This window comes from Neofelis nebulosa, chromosome 17, assembly GCF_028018385.1.
Source record: "Neofelis nebulosa isolate mNeoNeb1 chromosome 17, mNeoNeb1.pri, whole genome shotgun sequence".
NCBI lineage: Eukaryota > Metazoa > Chordata > Mammalia > Carnivora > Felidae > Neofelis > Neofelis nebulosa.
In genome coordinates this window covers 26,728,133-26,741,909 of record NC_080798.1, presented here as the reverse complement: position 1 = coordinate 26,741,909, position 13,777 = coordinate 26,728,133, and the positions used below count along the sequence as shown (strand labels likewise).

Below are 13,777 nucleotides of genomic sequence, written 5' to 3'. Positions count from 1 at the left end.
CTGGGAGAACTGGACAGCAACATGCAGAAGATTGGAACTAGACCACTTTCTCACACTATTCACAAAAATAAACTCAAAATGGATAAAGGACCTGAAGGTGAGACAGGAAACCATCAAAACCCTAGAGGAGAAAGCAGGAAAAGACCTCTCTGACCTCAGCCGTAGCAATCTCTTACTCGACACATCCCCAAAGGCAAGGGAATTAAAAGCAAAAATGAATTACTGGGACCTTATGAAGATAAAAAGCTTCTGCACAGCAAAGGAAACCACCAACAAAACTAAAAGGCAGCCAACAGAATGGGAAAAGATATTTGCAAATGACATATCGGACAAAGGGCTAGTATCCAAAATCTATAAAGAGCTCACCAAACTCCACACCCGAAAAACAAATAACCCAGTGAAGAAATGGGCAGAAAACATGAATAGACACTTCTCTAAAGAAGACATCCGGATGGCCAACAGGCACATGAAAAGATGCTCAACGTCGCTCCTCATCAGGGAAATACAAATCAAAACCACACTCAGATATCACCTCACGCCAGTCAGAGTGGCCAAAATGAACAAATCAGGAGACTATAGATGCTGGCGAGGATGTGGAGAAACGGGAACCCTCTTGCACTGTTGGTGGGAATGCAAATTGGTGCAGCCGCTCTGGAAAGCAGTGTGGAGGTTCCTCAGAAAATTAAAAATAGACCTACCCTATGACCCAGCAATAGCACGGCTAGGAATTTACCCAAGGGATACAGGAGTACTGATGCATAGGGGCACTTGTACCCCAATGTTTATAGCAGCACTCTCAACAATAGCCAAATTATGGCAAGAGCCTAAATGTCCATCAACTGATGAATGGATAAAGACAGTGTGGTTTATATACACAATGGAGTACTACACGGCAATGAGAAAGAACGAAATATGGCCCTTTGTAGCAACGTGGATGGAACTGGAGAGTGTGATGCTAAGTGAAATAAGCCATACAGAGAAAGACAGATACCATATGTTTTCACTCTTATGTGGATCCTGAGAAACTTAACAGAAACCCATGGGGGAGGGGAAGGAAAAAAAAAAAAAAGAGGTTAGAGTGGGAGAAAACCAAAGCATAAGAGACTCTTAAAAACTGAGAACAAACTGAGGGTTGATGGGGGGTGAGAGGGAGGGGAGGGTGGGTGATGGGTATTGAGGAGGGCACCTTTTGGGATGAGCACTGGGTGTTGTATGGAAACCAATTTGACAATAAATTTCATATATTGAAAAAAAAATAATAAAACCTAAAATGTTACATAAAAAAAAAAGAACACAGGTTTTAGAGCCAGATCACCTGGGTTCAAGTCCAAGCTTTGCCACTTGAGTCAGCCGTGTAAACTGGGACAGGTCACTGTATCTGCTTCATTGGGTTATTACAAAGATTAAATAACACAATATGTAAAGCACTTAGTACAGTGCCTGGCTCACAGTAAAGGCTCAATATTTTTATATATAGATTATCTCATGGAACCACAAAACACTTTTATAAGGTTGATTGAATTATCATCCCCCTGGAAGAGGAAACTGAGGCTTGGCCAGGCTCAGCATCTTGCTTAAGATTGCACAGCCAGGGACTGGCAGAGCCTTTAAAACCAGTTTTCCAGCCCCTGTTAATAGGAGCATAATTTGTGAATCATAGAACTTTGATTTAACATGAAGGGATGCTATTGTACATAGCACCTGTGGTGAAGGGCTGTGAATTGTGGATTGTGCTTCTTTTCCATCATTCAGGCCTCAGGACATACCCAGCTGTGCTTGATTCAGTTATGAGCTTGAAGTCAGGCAGTCCTGGTCTGAGTTCATAAGCTCTATGATCTTAAATAAGTCATTTAACCCATTTGAGCCTCTATTTCCTTGTGTGTGAAATGCATTTAAAATTACCTACCTCATTGATAAGGATAGAGGGAGCATAAGTCTGCACAAGGCCGCTGTGCTATAAAACATGCCCCAAAGGGGTCAGTTAGCTCTGCTGCCTTTATTGTCACTGTTCTGGATTCTATTTCTTTAGAGCCTCACATAATAAATTAGAAGTTCTCTATGTTAATAACAGGGGGGCTAGCCAAATAGTCTCTCACTCTTTGGGGATAAAATTATGTGCACATCAGGTAAGTGGAGCAGGATGTTCCTCTTGGGGTGCTCCTGCGATTACACAGCTGGTGGCTTGAGCCCAGTGTGAGACAGGCTGGGGTGGGTTACACACCCAACAGCTGGAAGCCAGTGGGTCAGCAGGAGATAGGCAGAGATTAATGATAACTATTTATTTATTTTTCTTTCTTCAAAAATGAGATGTGTGTCCCTGAGGCTCCTTTGCACATAGAAGGCATGAGCTGTCCCCCTGGGTGGCCACAGCATGGAGAAATCACATTCCAGGATTATCAGATGAAATACAGAGACAACACACCCATTATCCTTAATGGCATCAACCTGACAATTCATGGCCAAGAAGTGGTGGGCATCGTGGGAAGGACAGGCTCTGGTGAGTGGCATGTCCTGGGGCACCCCCTGTCCTCAACTTTGACCTGTGGGTGTTGGACCTATTTCCAGGCATGTGTTTACTCAGTGACCCCACAGATGTTTATTGGGCCCTCACTTTATACTGTGCACTAGTAAACAGAACCCAAGATCCTGCTATCATGGAAAAAGTCCTGCTTTTCCACTGGAAAAGATAGGTGTTAAGTCATCAAATTAGGAAATAAATAAGGTAATTACAGATTGTGACGAATGTCATGGAGGAAGTAAAAGGGTGCCATTAACAGAGTAATGGGGCTGAGCTCTGGCGAGCTACAGTGGCCTGGGCTCTGAGGCCAGCATTTGAGCTGAGCCAGGAAGGATGGATAGGGTGCAGGGGAGGAGTGTTTCAAGCAAGGGGCATTACAGGGCTCTGCTAGGGTGAAGAGCAGGTCCAGGAGTGAAGTCCGGGTCCTGCTTCTCCTTCCTTCTTACCATTCCTAGACCTCTCTTATCAGCCTCCTTCTTTGTCCTCTCCGTTATGACTTCTTTCCCTCCCTTCCTCTCTTATTACTTTTGGGAGGTCTGGTCTAAGTGTAGCTCCCTCCTTTTTTACATTGTTCAAAGACGATCCTCAGACTTGATTCTTGCCCCACTCTTGTGTGCCTAGGAGCTGCTTCCTCCAGGTAGACCTCTAGGGAGACAAGAACCTTCATGGGTCTCCACTTCCTCAGGCCCCCTGCAGGTCTTGCACCCTGCTAGGTGAAGAGCTTCTACCTGTGTTCTTTAGTGTGTCCTTCCCTTTCTACTTCTTGCCTGCAATTGGCCTGAGAGGGCTACAGTCTGACGTAGAGAAGCTACTATGGGTCTAGGATGTGATGAAGAAAGGTGAGGAGGGCAGAATGTTGAACTGGAGAGCACTGTTCTCTCTCAAGGAAGCAGCCGCACTCAGCTCCTGCTGCTTGTTATGTGGGAGGATGTGGGACTAGTGTTGCCAGTTCTAGGATTCAAGAAAAGCATGCTATTTGAAATTTTGTATATAGGAAAAAAAAAAAGAAATTTTGTACATAGGATCTTTGGATTTTTTAAATGCTGGCAAAAATTTAGAAAATAACAGTAGCACTGTGTGTGTGAAATATATGTGAAACAGAAATATATGAATGGCCGGATATACCCAGGGGCTCCAGTTGTGCCCTCTGATCTAGGCTGTAAGAAATCTGCTCATGGTTTGGGGCACTAGTTGGAGCAGAGACTCCACTCCTCTTCTGCTCTCTCAGGGCTCAGGATGACAAAGGATGGACCATGGAGGGAAGCAGGTCAGGTGTGAACTCCAGATGTGGCCTGTGCTGCTTCTAGTGCAGATCAGGAAACTGCCTTTAGTGCCCCTGCATATTTCTTGCCCAACAGGGAAGTCCTCCTTGGGAGTGGCTCTCTTCCGCCTGGTGGAGCCTGCAGCAGGCCGGATTCTCATAGATGGTGTGGACATCAGCAGTATTGCCCTGGAGGACCTGCGGTCCAGGTTCTCAGTTGTCCCTCAAGATCCTGTCCTGTTTTCAGGAACCATCAGGTAAAGCAGAGGATGGGGTCCTGGGAGGGGTGGCAGGACCAGGATGCCAGGGCTGGGCTGTCTTTGGTTAGCTGGTGCCCAGTGCTCCAGTTTTGGGGCCTCTGATCTCTTGGCAAGCTGGGCCACTCACTGGGACTCACTGAAATGTCCCTGAAGATTGAATGAAGCCCTGATATACACAAGAGCACTTTGTAAACTATAATGTGGTAAACAAAAGAAAGGCATAATTTTTAGTTTTTTAAAACCTGATGGGATTGGTCAGATTTTAGTTAACCATTAAGCATTTGCATTTTGGCTGCCACTTTATTCTTTTATGTCTAGATGTGGTTTATTCTCTTCTCTCCTCCCACTGGATAAAGCTGAAGGAGGCATTTAGGTTAGATGTTAGGGAACATTTCTTCACAGGATGCACATTCCAGGCAGAGGAGAAGTGAACAAGAATCCAGGCAGTTCAGTCAGCAAAGCAGATGGAACTGGATCTTTCAGCCTCTTCACCTTTCTATTTCCTCAGATGTCAACTCTGGGACTAAACTTTATCCAGATTCATACTCCTACTTAACAGTGCACATTAAAGCTATGTTGGAACATTAAGGCATGGAGATTGAGGAAGTCTAATGCATTAAAAATGAAGCTAGATTCCTCATGTTTTAGGGATGTTTAAGGGGCATTATCGGAGGCAAGAGGATAAACTGACCCCTAGAGCTCCGTTCAATCATTTATTCATTTACTCATTATTACTTCCTCCCTTCCTTCCCCTGCTTGCTTTCTTCCTCCCTTCTGCCTCCTTCCTTCTCTCCCTCCCTTTCATTTCTTCCTTCTCTCCCTCCCTCCCCTTCCTTCCTCTGTCCCCTTCCTTCCTTCCTTCCTTCCTTCCTTCCTTCCTTCCTTCCTTCCTTCCTCCCATTCCTTTCTTTCTTCCCTCTCCTTCCTTTCCTCCCTCCCTTTCCTGCTTCCTTCTTTCCTCTCTCCCTCTCTCCCCCCTCCCTTCTTTCATTCATTTAATTTACCTTTTCTGAGGCTTTCCTAGGTCCAGACATTGTACTAAGGCCTGAGGACACTTGGATGAATGATCACTGCCTGTACTCCTCCTGAGAAGTTCAGAATGTAGTCATGGGGTGGGTGGGTGGGTATAGAGACATAAGAACCAACAGATTATAATACAAGGGGATATTTACCAGATCAGAGATATGAGCAAAGTGTGAAAGGAGCCCAGAAGTAGGTCAAATAGCCATACTTGGGTGAATCCAGAAAGGCTCCATAGAGGAAAAGATATTTGAGCAGAGCCTTGAAGGATAAGTAGGAGCTTGTCTGGAAGAAAAAGGGGAGAAAGACTTTTTAGGAAGAGTGCATAGTATGTGCACAAACAGGGGACTTTAAAATGGTTGTGTTAGGGGAATGAGATAATATTTAGTGATAGATCTCTGTGTTAAGCTAGAACCAAGGACAAATGCCTTGGTATAGGTGTAATAAAAATATGAATTAACATTTTTTGAGCATTAATATGTGCTAGCCCATGCTTTAATGTTCTGTCTCATTTAACTGTCACCCCAACCCTATGAGGTAGGCACTACTGTTACCTTACTTTATAGGGGAAGACACTGAACTTAGACAGGAAAAGTGACTTGTTTCAGGAGACACACAAGTAAATGGTAAAGATGAGGTATAACTCCAGGTAGTTTCATGCCTTAGCCAGTGCTATTCCCCCCTTGCAGCAGGGAGAAGTGTGAACTAGAATAGAGGAGACCTGGGTTCTCTATCCATTGCAGTTTCATCTATCTCTGAGTGTCTCTGATTCTAGCCTATCTCTCAGACTGACTTGTGGTGTGACCTTGAGCAAGCATTTAACACTGATAAGCCATAATTTCCCCATCAACCAAAGGGGTATACCCATCCCTTGAGGGGAAAGGGTGTCAATGAGTCTGTCTATGAAAATGTTTTGGAGACTATCAAATATCATGCAGATAAGACATTCTACCTCCTGCTTTAATACAATCTAGCCCTACACACAAAATGTGTGTGTCTGCCAAAACTGGGGACAGATAAAGCAGAGATTAAGAATAGGTTTTAATCAGAGGTGCCTGGCTGGCTCAGTTGGTTAAGCATCTGACTTCAGCTCATGTCATGATCTTGCAGTTTGAGAGTTTATGAGTTTGAACCCTGCATCAGGCTGACAGTTCAGAGCCTGGAGCCTGCTTCAGATTCTCTCTCTGTCTCTCTCTCTCTCCCTCTCTCTGCCCCTCACCTACTTGTGCTCTCTCTCTCTCTCTCAAAAATAAATAAAACATTAAAAAATATTTTGGAGAAAAAGAATAGGTTTTAATCAGGACTGAGTGGTTGCATAACGCAGGAGAATTAATAATGTTGCCTATGCCAAATGAAAGTGAGAACCTTAATGGGTATAAAGTCCAGATAGATCCCAACCTGATGTTGCTTGGATGATCGATTAGGATTTTTTTCACTGCAAACGACAGAAAAATCAACCCCACCACAGTGAGATACCACTTCACTCCTACTGGGATGGCTATAATGAAAAAAGAAAAAGGAACATAATGAGTGTTGGCAAGGATGTTGAGAAACTGGAACTCACGTTCACTGCTGGTGGGAATATAAAATGGTATAGCCTCTGTGGAAAACAATTTGGCATTTCCTCAAAAGTTAAAAATAAAATTACCATATGATCCAGCAATTCTTCTTCTAGGTAGATACTTAAAAGAGGTAAAAGTGGGACTTGAGCAAATATTTGTATATCAGTGTTATACAGACTGTTCAATGGTTGCATGTGGTTATGGAACACTTCTCTTCTTATATGGCAGATTCAACCTAGACCCCTTTGACCGCTACACAGATGAGCAGATCTGGGATGTCTTGGAGAAGACATTCCTGAGCATGACAGTAAGTAGCTCCAAGACCCGATTTTTAGTTTTAGCCTGCCTCTTCAACAGCGGTGCCTGTTGGTCCTTTGGGGCTCACCTCGCATGATATTCCAGATGCTGCCATTTTGGGGCATAGATAAAATAATCTCATGGAGATGAGATGATTTTGGATTCCTAAATAAAGTCTGATGGCACTCAGACACTAACAGTGAACCAGGCATGTTCTAGGCTCAGGGGACACAGCAAAGGGAAGGTAGGTAAGGTGTTTGCCCTCCTGGTGCTTACATTCAATGGGAGATAAACGCAACAAATAAATGGACACATGAGATACTTTCAGGTAGTAACAATAGTTACTTCAGTCAGGGAGCAGCTCTTTTATGTGGAATGGCCAAGCTAGGCCCCTTTAAAGATGGGGCATTTGACCTGAGATCAAATGTTGAGGGGGCAGTAGGGTGCAGATCTTTAAGAGAACATTCCAGCACAGGAACTAGCATATACAAAGATCCTGAGATGGGAGTGAGAGAAGCACAGATAAGGAAGGGAAATATCAGTGATTGGAGTATAGAGAGATGAGGAGTGTTACAAAGTGTGATAGGGGAGGTCTGATGGGGTCAAGTTAGGTCTCACCCCACAGTGGCCTGCATGCCCACATGCCTATGTAGTCTATATCTCATTTTCCCTGATATTACAGATCTCAAAGTTACCCCAAGGACTGCAAGCAGAAGTTGTGGAAAGTGGCAGAAACTTCTCTGTGGGGGAGAGGCAGCTGCTCTGCATTGCAAGAGCACTCCTTCGCAACTCCAAGGTGAGACCACAGATGGCGCCCAGTTTGGGTAACCACACTGGCTATTTCTCCCTCCATCTCCACGGGACAGTGGGTGCTATGCTATACATTTTCCCACAAATACACAACAGGCTTCCTCATGTCACCGATTGCTAATCTGCCCATATCTTGAGTGTGGGGGGCACTCACGCTGGGCTCTCTCAAAACTCTGATACCCTGCAGCTAAGCTGAATGATCCACTTCCCTTAAAAAAGTTAAAGTTGAGGGGCGCCTGGGTGGCGCAGTCGGTTAAGCGTCCGACTTCAGCCAGGTCACGATCTCGCGGTCCGTGAGTTCGAGCCCCGCGTCAGGCTCTGGGCTGATGGCTCGGAGCCTGGAGCCTGTTTCTGATTCTGTGTCTCCCTCTCTCTCTGCCCCTCCCTGTTCATGCTCTGTCTCTCTCTGTCCCAAAAATAAATAAAAAACGTTGAAAAAAAAAATTAAAAAAAAAAAAAAGTTAAAGTTGAGAAGCTTATTAATTTAACAGTTTTCTATCATATATTCTTTTTAAAACTGGGGTATAAGACATTCCCTTGTCTTTTTTTTTTTTTTTTTTGAGAGAGAGAGAGGGCACAAGTAAGCAAGGGGCAGAGAGAGAGAGAGAGAGAGAGAGAGAGAGAGAGAGAGAGAGAGAAGTGGGGCCCACACTCACCTAAAGTGGGGCTTGAGCTCACTTGATGCAGACTTGAACTCATGAACCGTGAGATCATGACCTGAGTCAAAGATGCTTAACCAACAGAGCCACCCAGACGCCCTCCCTTGTCTTTATTAGAGCTGGAAATCAGATGATAGCTGTTCCAGAGTTAGTTAATTAATTAAAGTTTCAGATGTAGAATTTAGTGATTCATCACTTACATACAACACCCAGTTCTCACCACAAGTGACAAGTGCCCTCCTTAATACCCATCACCCATTTAACCCATCCTCTTACCAACCTCCCCTCCAGCAACCCTCAAGTTTGCTCTCTATAGTTGAGATTCTATTTTCTGGTTTGCCTCTCTTTCTTTTTTTCTCCCTATGTTCACCTGTTTGCTTCTTAAATTCCACATATGAATGAAATTATATGGTATTTGTCTTTTTCTGATTGATTTATTTCACTTAGCATAATACTCTGTAGCTCCATCCATATCACTATAAATGCAAGATTTCATTCTTTTTGATGACTAATATTTATGTAAATATAAATATATATAAATATATAATATAAATACATATAAATACATATATGTGTATATATATATATGCCAAATCTTTTTTTATCCATTCATTGGTTGATGGATATCTGAGCTCTTTCCATAGTTTGGCTATTGTTGATAGCACTGCTATAAACATTGGGGTACATGTGCCCCTTCAAATCAGCACTTCTGTATCCTTTGGATAAATACCTAGTAGTGCAATTGCTGGATCATAAGGTAGTTCTATTTTTAACTTTTTGAGGAACCTACCTGTGCTAGTCAGGAGCAAATTTTCTCAAATTATGTCACACACAGGTACTCATATGTACACATATATCCAAAGGATACAAAAATATAGATTTGAAAGCGTAAATGTATCCCATGTTTATAGCAGCTTTATCAACACTAGCCACACTATGAAAAGAGCCCAGACATCCATCAACTGATGAATGGATAAAGATTTGGTATATATATATATATATATATATATATATATATATACACACACACACACATTGGAGTATTACTCAGCAATCAAAAAGAATGAAATCTTGCTATTTATAATGATGTAGATGGAGCTAGAGTGTATTACGCTAAACGAAGTAAGTCAGTCAGAGAAATACAAATACCACATGACCTAACTCATGTGGAATTTAAGAAACAAAACAGATGAACACATGGGAAGGGGAGGGGTAAAGAGAGAGGGAAACAAACAATAAGAGACTCTTAATGATGGAGAACAAACTGAGGGCTGATGGAGGGATGTGGATGGGGGATGGGCTAGATGGGGCATAAGGTATTAAGGAGGGCACTTGTGATGAGCATTGAGTGTTGTATGTAAGTGATGAATCACTAAATTCTACTCCTGAAATCAATATTGCACTGTATGTTAACTAACTAGAACTTAAATAACAATTAAGAAGAAAAGCAGGCAGAGCTCAGTGGGGTTGGAAGCTTGGGGGAAGGTTTCACAGGAAGAACTATTCCCCTCTTTCTAGCAAAGATGAAAGACAGAATATGCAATATGCATGTAGCAATTTCTTAACCACTTAGTTTCTAATTTTATGGTTACTAGGCTACTGGTGCCAAAGTTGCTTTCTCTATATTGTTTCCCAAATTTGAGTCATCACTTTATGACTTTTGTCATATCTACATACAGTCTCTCCTTTGACTTATCTGTGATGCTCCCCCCCCCCCATTTTTTTTTAAAAACAGCCTTATTCTAGGGGCTCCTGGGTGGCTCAATCAGTTGTGTCCCAACTCTTGATTTAAACTCAGGTCATGATCTGAGGGTTGTGAGATCAAGCCCTGTGTCCAGCTCTGTGATGAGTGGGAGCCTGCTTAGGATTCTCTCTTTCTGTCTCTCTCTCTGCCTCTCTTGCCCACTTGCATGTGCTCTCTCTCTAAAAAAAATAATAAAACCAAAAAAGCCTCATTCTATACAGTAACAGTTGTTAAATCATCTTTCTGTGCTAGTTATATTTTTCTAATGCATATGGTTAATAAAATAAAATAAAAATGTTACAGTAAAGAGAATGTTTATCCATATACTAGCCACACCATCTCCTGTGCCATCCGAGGATGTGCATATGGCTCACATTGGGAAATGCTGGTCTGTGTTAATTCAGGCAAATAGGAAGGCAGTTCATAAAACAAGAAGTTGTAACTGGGACATTTTCATTTTCAAGAACTTAATTCTCTGGTTACAAAAAGAAAAAAGCTCTTGGTCAAGACCTAACATTCTCTTCAACATAATGGACAATTAGAGCTCAGAGTAGGTTTTAAACTCAATCCAAATCTCTCCATCTTTCAGCTAAGGGACTCAGTGGATTAGTGGTAGACCCAGGTCTAGATCCAGGGCTCAGGGCCAGAGGAAGCTGCCTTCACCCCTGTTTTGTGTCTACCAGATCATCCTTATTGATGAAGCCACAGCCTCCATTGATGTGGAAACCGATACCCTGATCCAGCACACAATCCGGGAAGCCTTTCAGGGCTGCACAGTGCTGGTCATTGCACACCGCATCACCACTGTGCTCAATTGTGACCGCATCCTGGTCATGAGCAACGGGAAGGTGAGACTTGAGTCCCTGGGGCAGTGGGAGGATGGGTGCTCAGGCTAGCACCCCAAGGAGGCCTTTGGATCCTTCAAGGCTGAGCTCAGTGGTGTCCCTCCCCTCTCCTCCTTTCTCACTCTCCCAGGTTGTAGAGTTTGACAGGCCTGAGGTCCTGCAGCAGAAGCCTGGGTCTGTGTTTGCTTCCCTGTTGGCAACAGCCAATTCTTCACTGAGCTAAAGGGGACCGGTGACTGCATGGAGGCTGATGGCACAGCCAAGTGCAGCTGTGAGGCCTGCTGTCTATGACCTTCTTGTGTAGAGATGGCTACTTCTCTTGAAAGCAGGGCTGAAACATGCTCAGGGGTGCTGGTAATGGGACAGAAAAGAAGATTGAGGGGAGCAAAACCTGGAATAGGCCACTCTGTGGCTCCCCAGACCTGAGAACCCCCATACATCATTTGAGACCATGTGGACAAATCATCATGTGCCTCTTTTTAACTGATATGTTGAGTAATTTCATAGTAATGTGAAACTTTATTATGGTTTCTGGATCTGTGTGAAAAGTATTTCAAATGCTGTATTGATTTTGTAAAAAAAAAAAAAAAAAGAAAAAAAAAAGAAAAAGTTACATTGTCTATTCTGCTTTTTTGTTAAGTTAGTACTCCATTCAGCTGCAGGGAAGAGAGATTCCCTCAAACTGACTTCTGGAAAAGGGACTTCATTGGTTAATGTAATGGAAAGGTCCAGAGAAAGTTCTAGGTTGGGAGCCAGTACCTAAAAGACATCTGCCCTGTGAACTCTGCCTCTTCTTCTCTCAGCGATACTCTCCTTTTATGGCCTTACTCTTTGACCTTCTCTCTCCTCGCGGTGGTAGCAAGGCTGCCAACAGCACTAGCCTCACGTCCTACCAGCTTAGCACCCTGGAAAGAAGTTTCCCCAGGTGATACCAGGAAAAGTTTCACGGCTAAATTTCATTGGGCCGACTTGGGCCATGTGCTCATCCTGAACAAGTCACATGCTAGGCTGCTAGATACAGTGACTGCTCAGGCCCAAGTCACATGTCCACACCTGGACCTGGGGATGGGGTCAGCTGCCCTGAATCATATGGACTGAGAATGGAGGGGGTTATTTCTCCAAAATAAATTTGGGGTGTTCTTACTACATGAAGGAGAAATGGATATAGAAGCTGGGCAGGCCCCAAATAGTATTTGTCTACCATGTTTATTTACTGATTAGAGCATAAATGGGTGGAAAAAGGGTTAGTTTATAATATGTGCCAACTGGAAAAAAGATTACTTATCTCCCCACTCCTCCAATAGCAAAGGTAATTATTTTCAACTTACCTCTAAGAGGAGCTCATTGGTGGGAGCAAAATGTTTCAAAGTATTTCCTTTTTGTTTTCAGATTATAGTGTTTGATTTTGTCAAAAGAAAAATTGACTCAGTAGGGGCACCTGGGTGGCTCAGTAGGTTAAATGTCCAACTTTGGCTCAGGCCATCATCTTGCAGTTCGTGGGTTTGAGCACCACATTGGGCTCTGTGTTGACAACTTAGAGCCTGGAGCCTGCTTCAGATTCTGTGTCTACCTCTCTCTCTCTGCCCCTCCCCTGCTCACACTCTGTCTCTCTATCAAAAATAAATAAACATTAAAAAAGAAAAAGAAAGGTTGACTCAGTAAGCAATTATATCCTGCTCTGTTTCTTGCCCTGGGGTAGGTAGTGCGGGTGTAATGATGTCCCTTTGCTCATGGAATTTGGAATCTTATGAGAGTGAACAGTAAACAGATGGTTCCAGAACTGAGTGGCAGGAGGCGAGGACAAGGTTCAGATGTGCAGAATTAGAGCAGGCTTTCGGGTAGAAGCAAGATTGTGGTTTGCTGAGACCTGAAAACTGAACAAACATTTGCTGGGGCAAGAAACAGTGTTCTAGGTGGAAAGAACAGCAAACAAATCCCCATGAGAAAGAACTGTGACAAGGTGATGCAATCTTTGGACCAGAGGACAAAGCTTGAGTCCCAGAGTTAGTGACACATATGCATCACCTTCTATTCCCTTCCTGGGGTTTTTAGGTAGCCCCTGCTTCTCTTTTTAAGGCCATTCCCAGGTGAGTGTCTTTTCTCTCTTAAAAATCCCTTTGCCCAGTTTATCCCTTTCATCTCTGCCCTTGCCTTTATCTTCTTAGGCTCTGAAGAGTGCCTGGGAGCCCCTCCTGCTCCCCTCCATTGCAGTGCTGGGGTCACAGAGCTGCTCATCTGCAAGTTGAAAGTGACTCTATTCACCCTGCTCTGCCCCCTCCCAGAACTGCTATGGGACAACTGCATGCACCACTTGTGAGAGGGAACTCCATAACCTGAGTGCCACTCTGCCATGCTACTTCCCTAACGCCAGATTTAGCAACCATATTTTCCTCAAGTTGGCCAGCAGATGGCAGACTCTTCCCAAAAATGAGAGGAGAGACTGCAGGTTTCAGATCTAGATCTACTGAAGTCCACCAGGGGAAGTGTGGACCCCTGAGGTAGAGCACAGAAGCAAGAGCCCATTTCCACTCTGTCTTCAGGGCCCCATCTTACCTTCCCCTGAAACAGCCTCTCTTCCTGGAATGGTTCTCAACCTTGGCTGAACATTGGAATGACCTAAGGAATCTTTAAAACACATGGGGAGCCTGGGTGGCTCAGTTGGTTAAGCGTCTGACTTCAGCTCAGGTCACGATCTCGCGGTCCGTGAGTTCAAGCCCGGCGTCGGGCTCTGGGCTGATGGCTCAGAGCCTGGAGCCTGCTTCCGATTCTGTGTCTCCCTCTCTCTCTGCCCCTCCCCTGTT

General features: G+C 43.9%; 1 protein-coding gene across 3 annotated transcripts in view; it reads left to right on the top strand.

Moving 5' to 3' along the window:
• The window catches only part of LOC131499080 (ATP-binding cassette sub-family C member 12), a 174,680-nt gene that overhangs the window by 58,825 nt on the left and 102,078 nt on the right, over nt 1-13,777 (top strand). For all 3 annotated transcript variants that reach the window (XM_058706805.1, XM_058706804.1, XM_058706802.1), the window contains 6 exons: nt 2,308-2,497; nt 3,877-4,036; nt 6,850-6,928; nt 7,601-7,714; nt 10,815-10,979; nt 11,107-11,566. In XM_058706805.1, the coding sequence (XP_058562788.1) occupies nt 2,308-2,497; nt 3,877-4,036; nt 6,850-6,928; nt 7,601-7,714; nt 10,815-10,979; nt 11,107-11,199 (801 nt within the window). In that variant the 3' untranslated portion in view covers nt 11,200-11,566. Of the gene's footprint in view, nt 1-2,307; nt 2,498-3,876; nt 4,037-6,849; nt 6,929-7,600; nt 7,715-10,814; nt 10,980-11,106 lie in introns of those variants that run through there.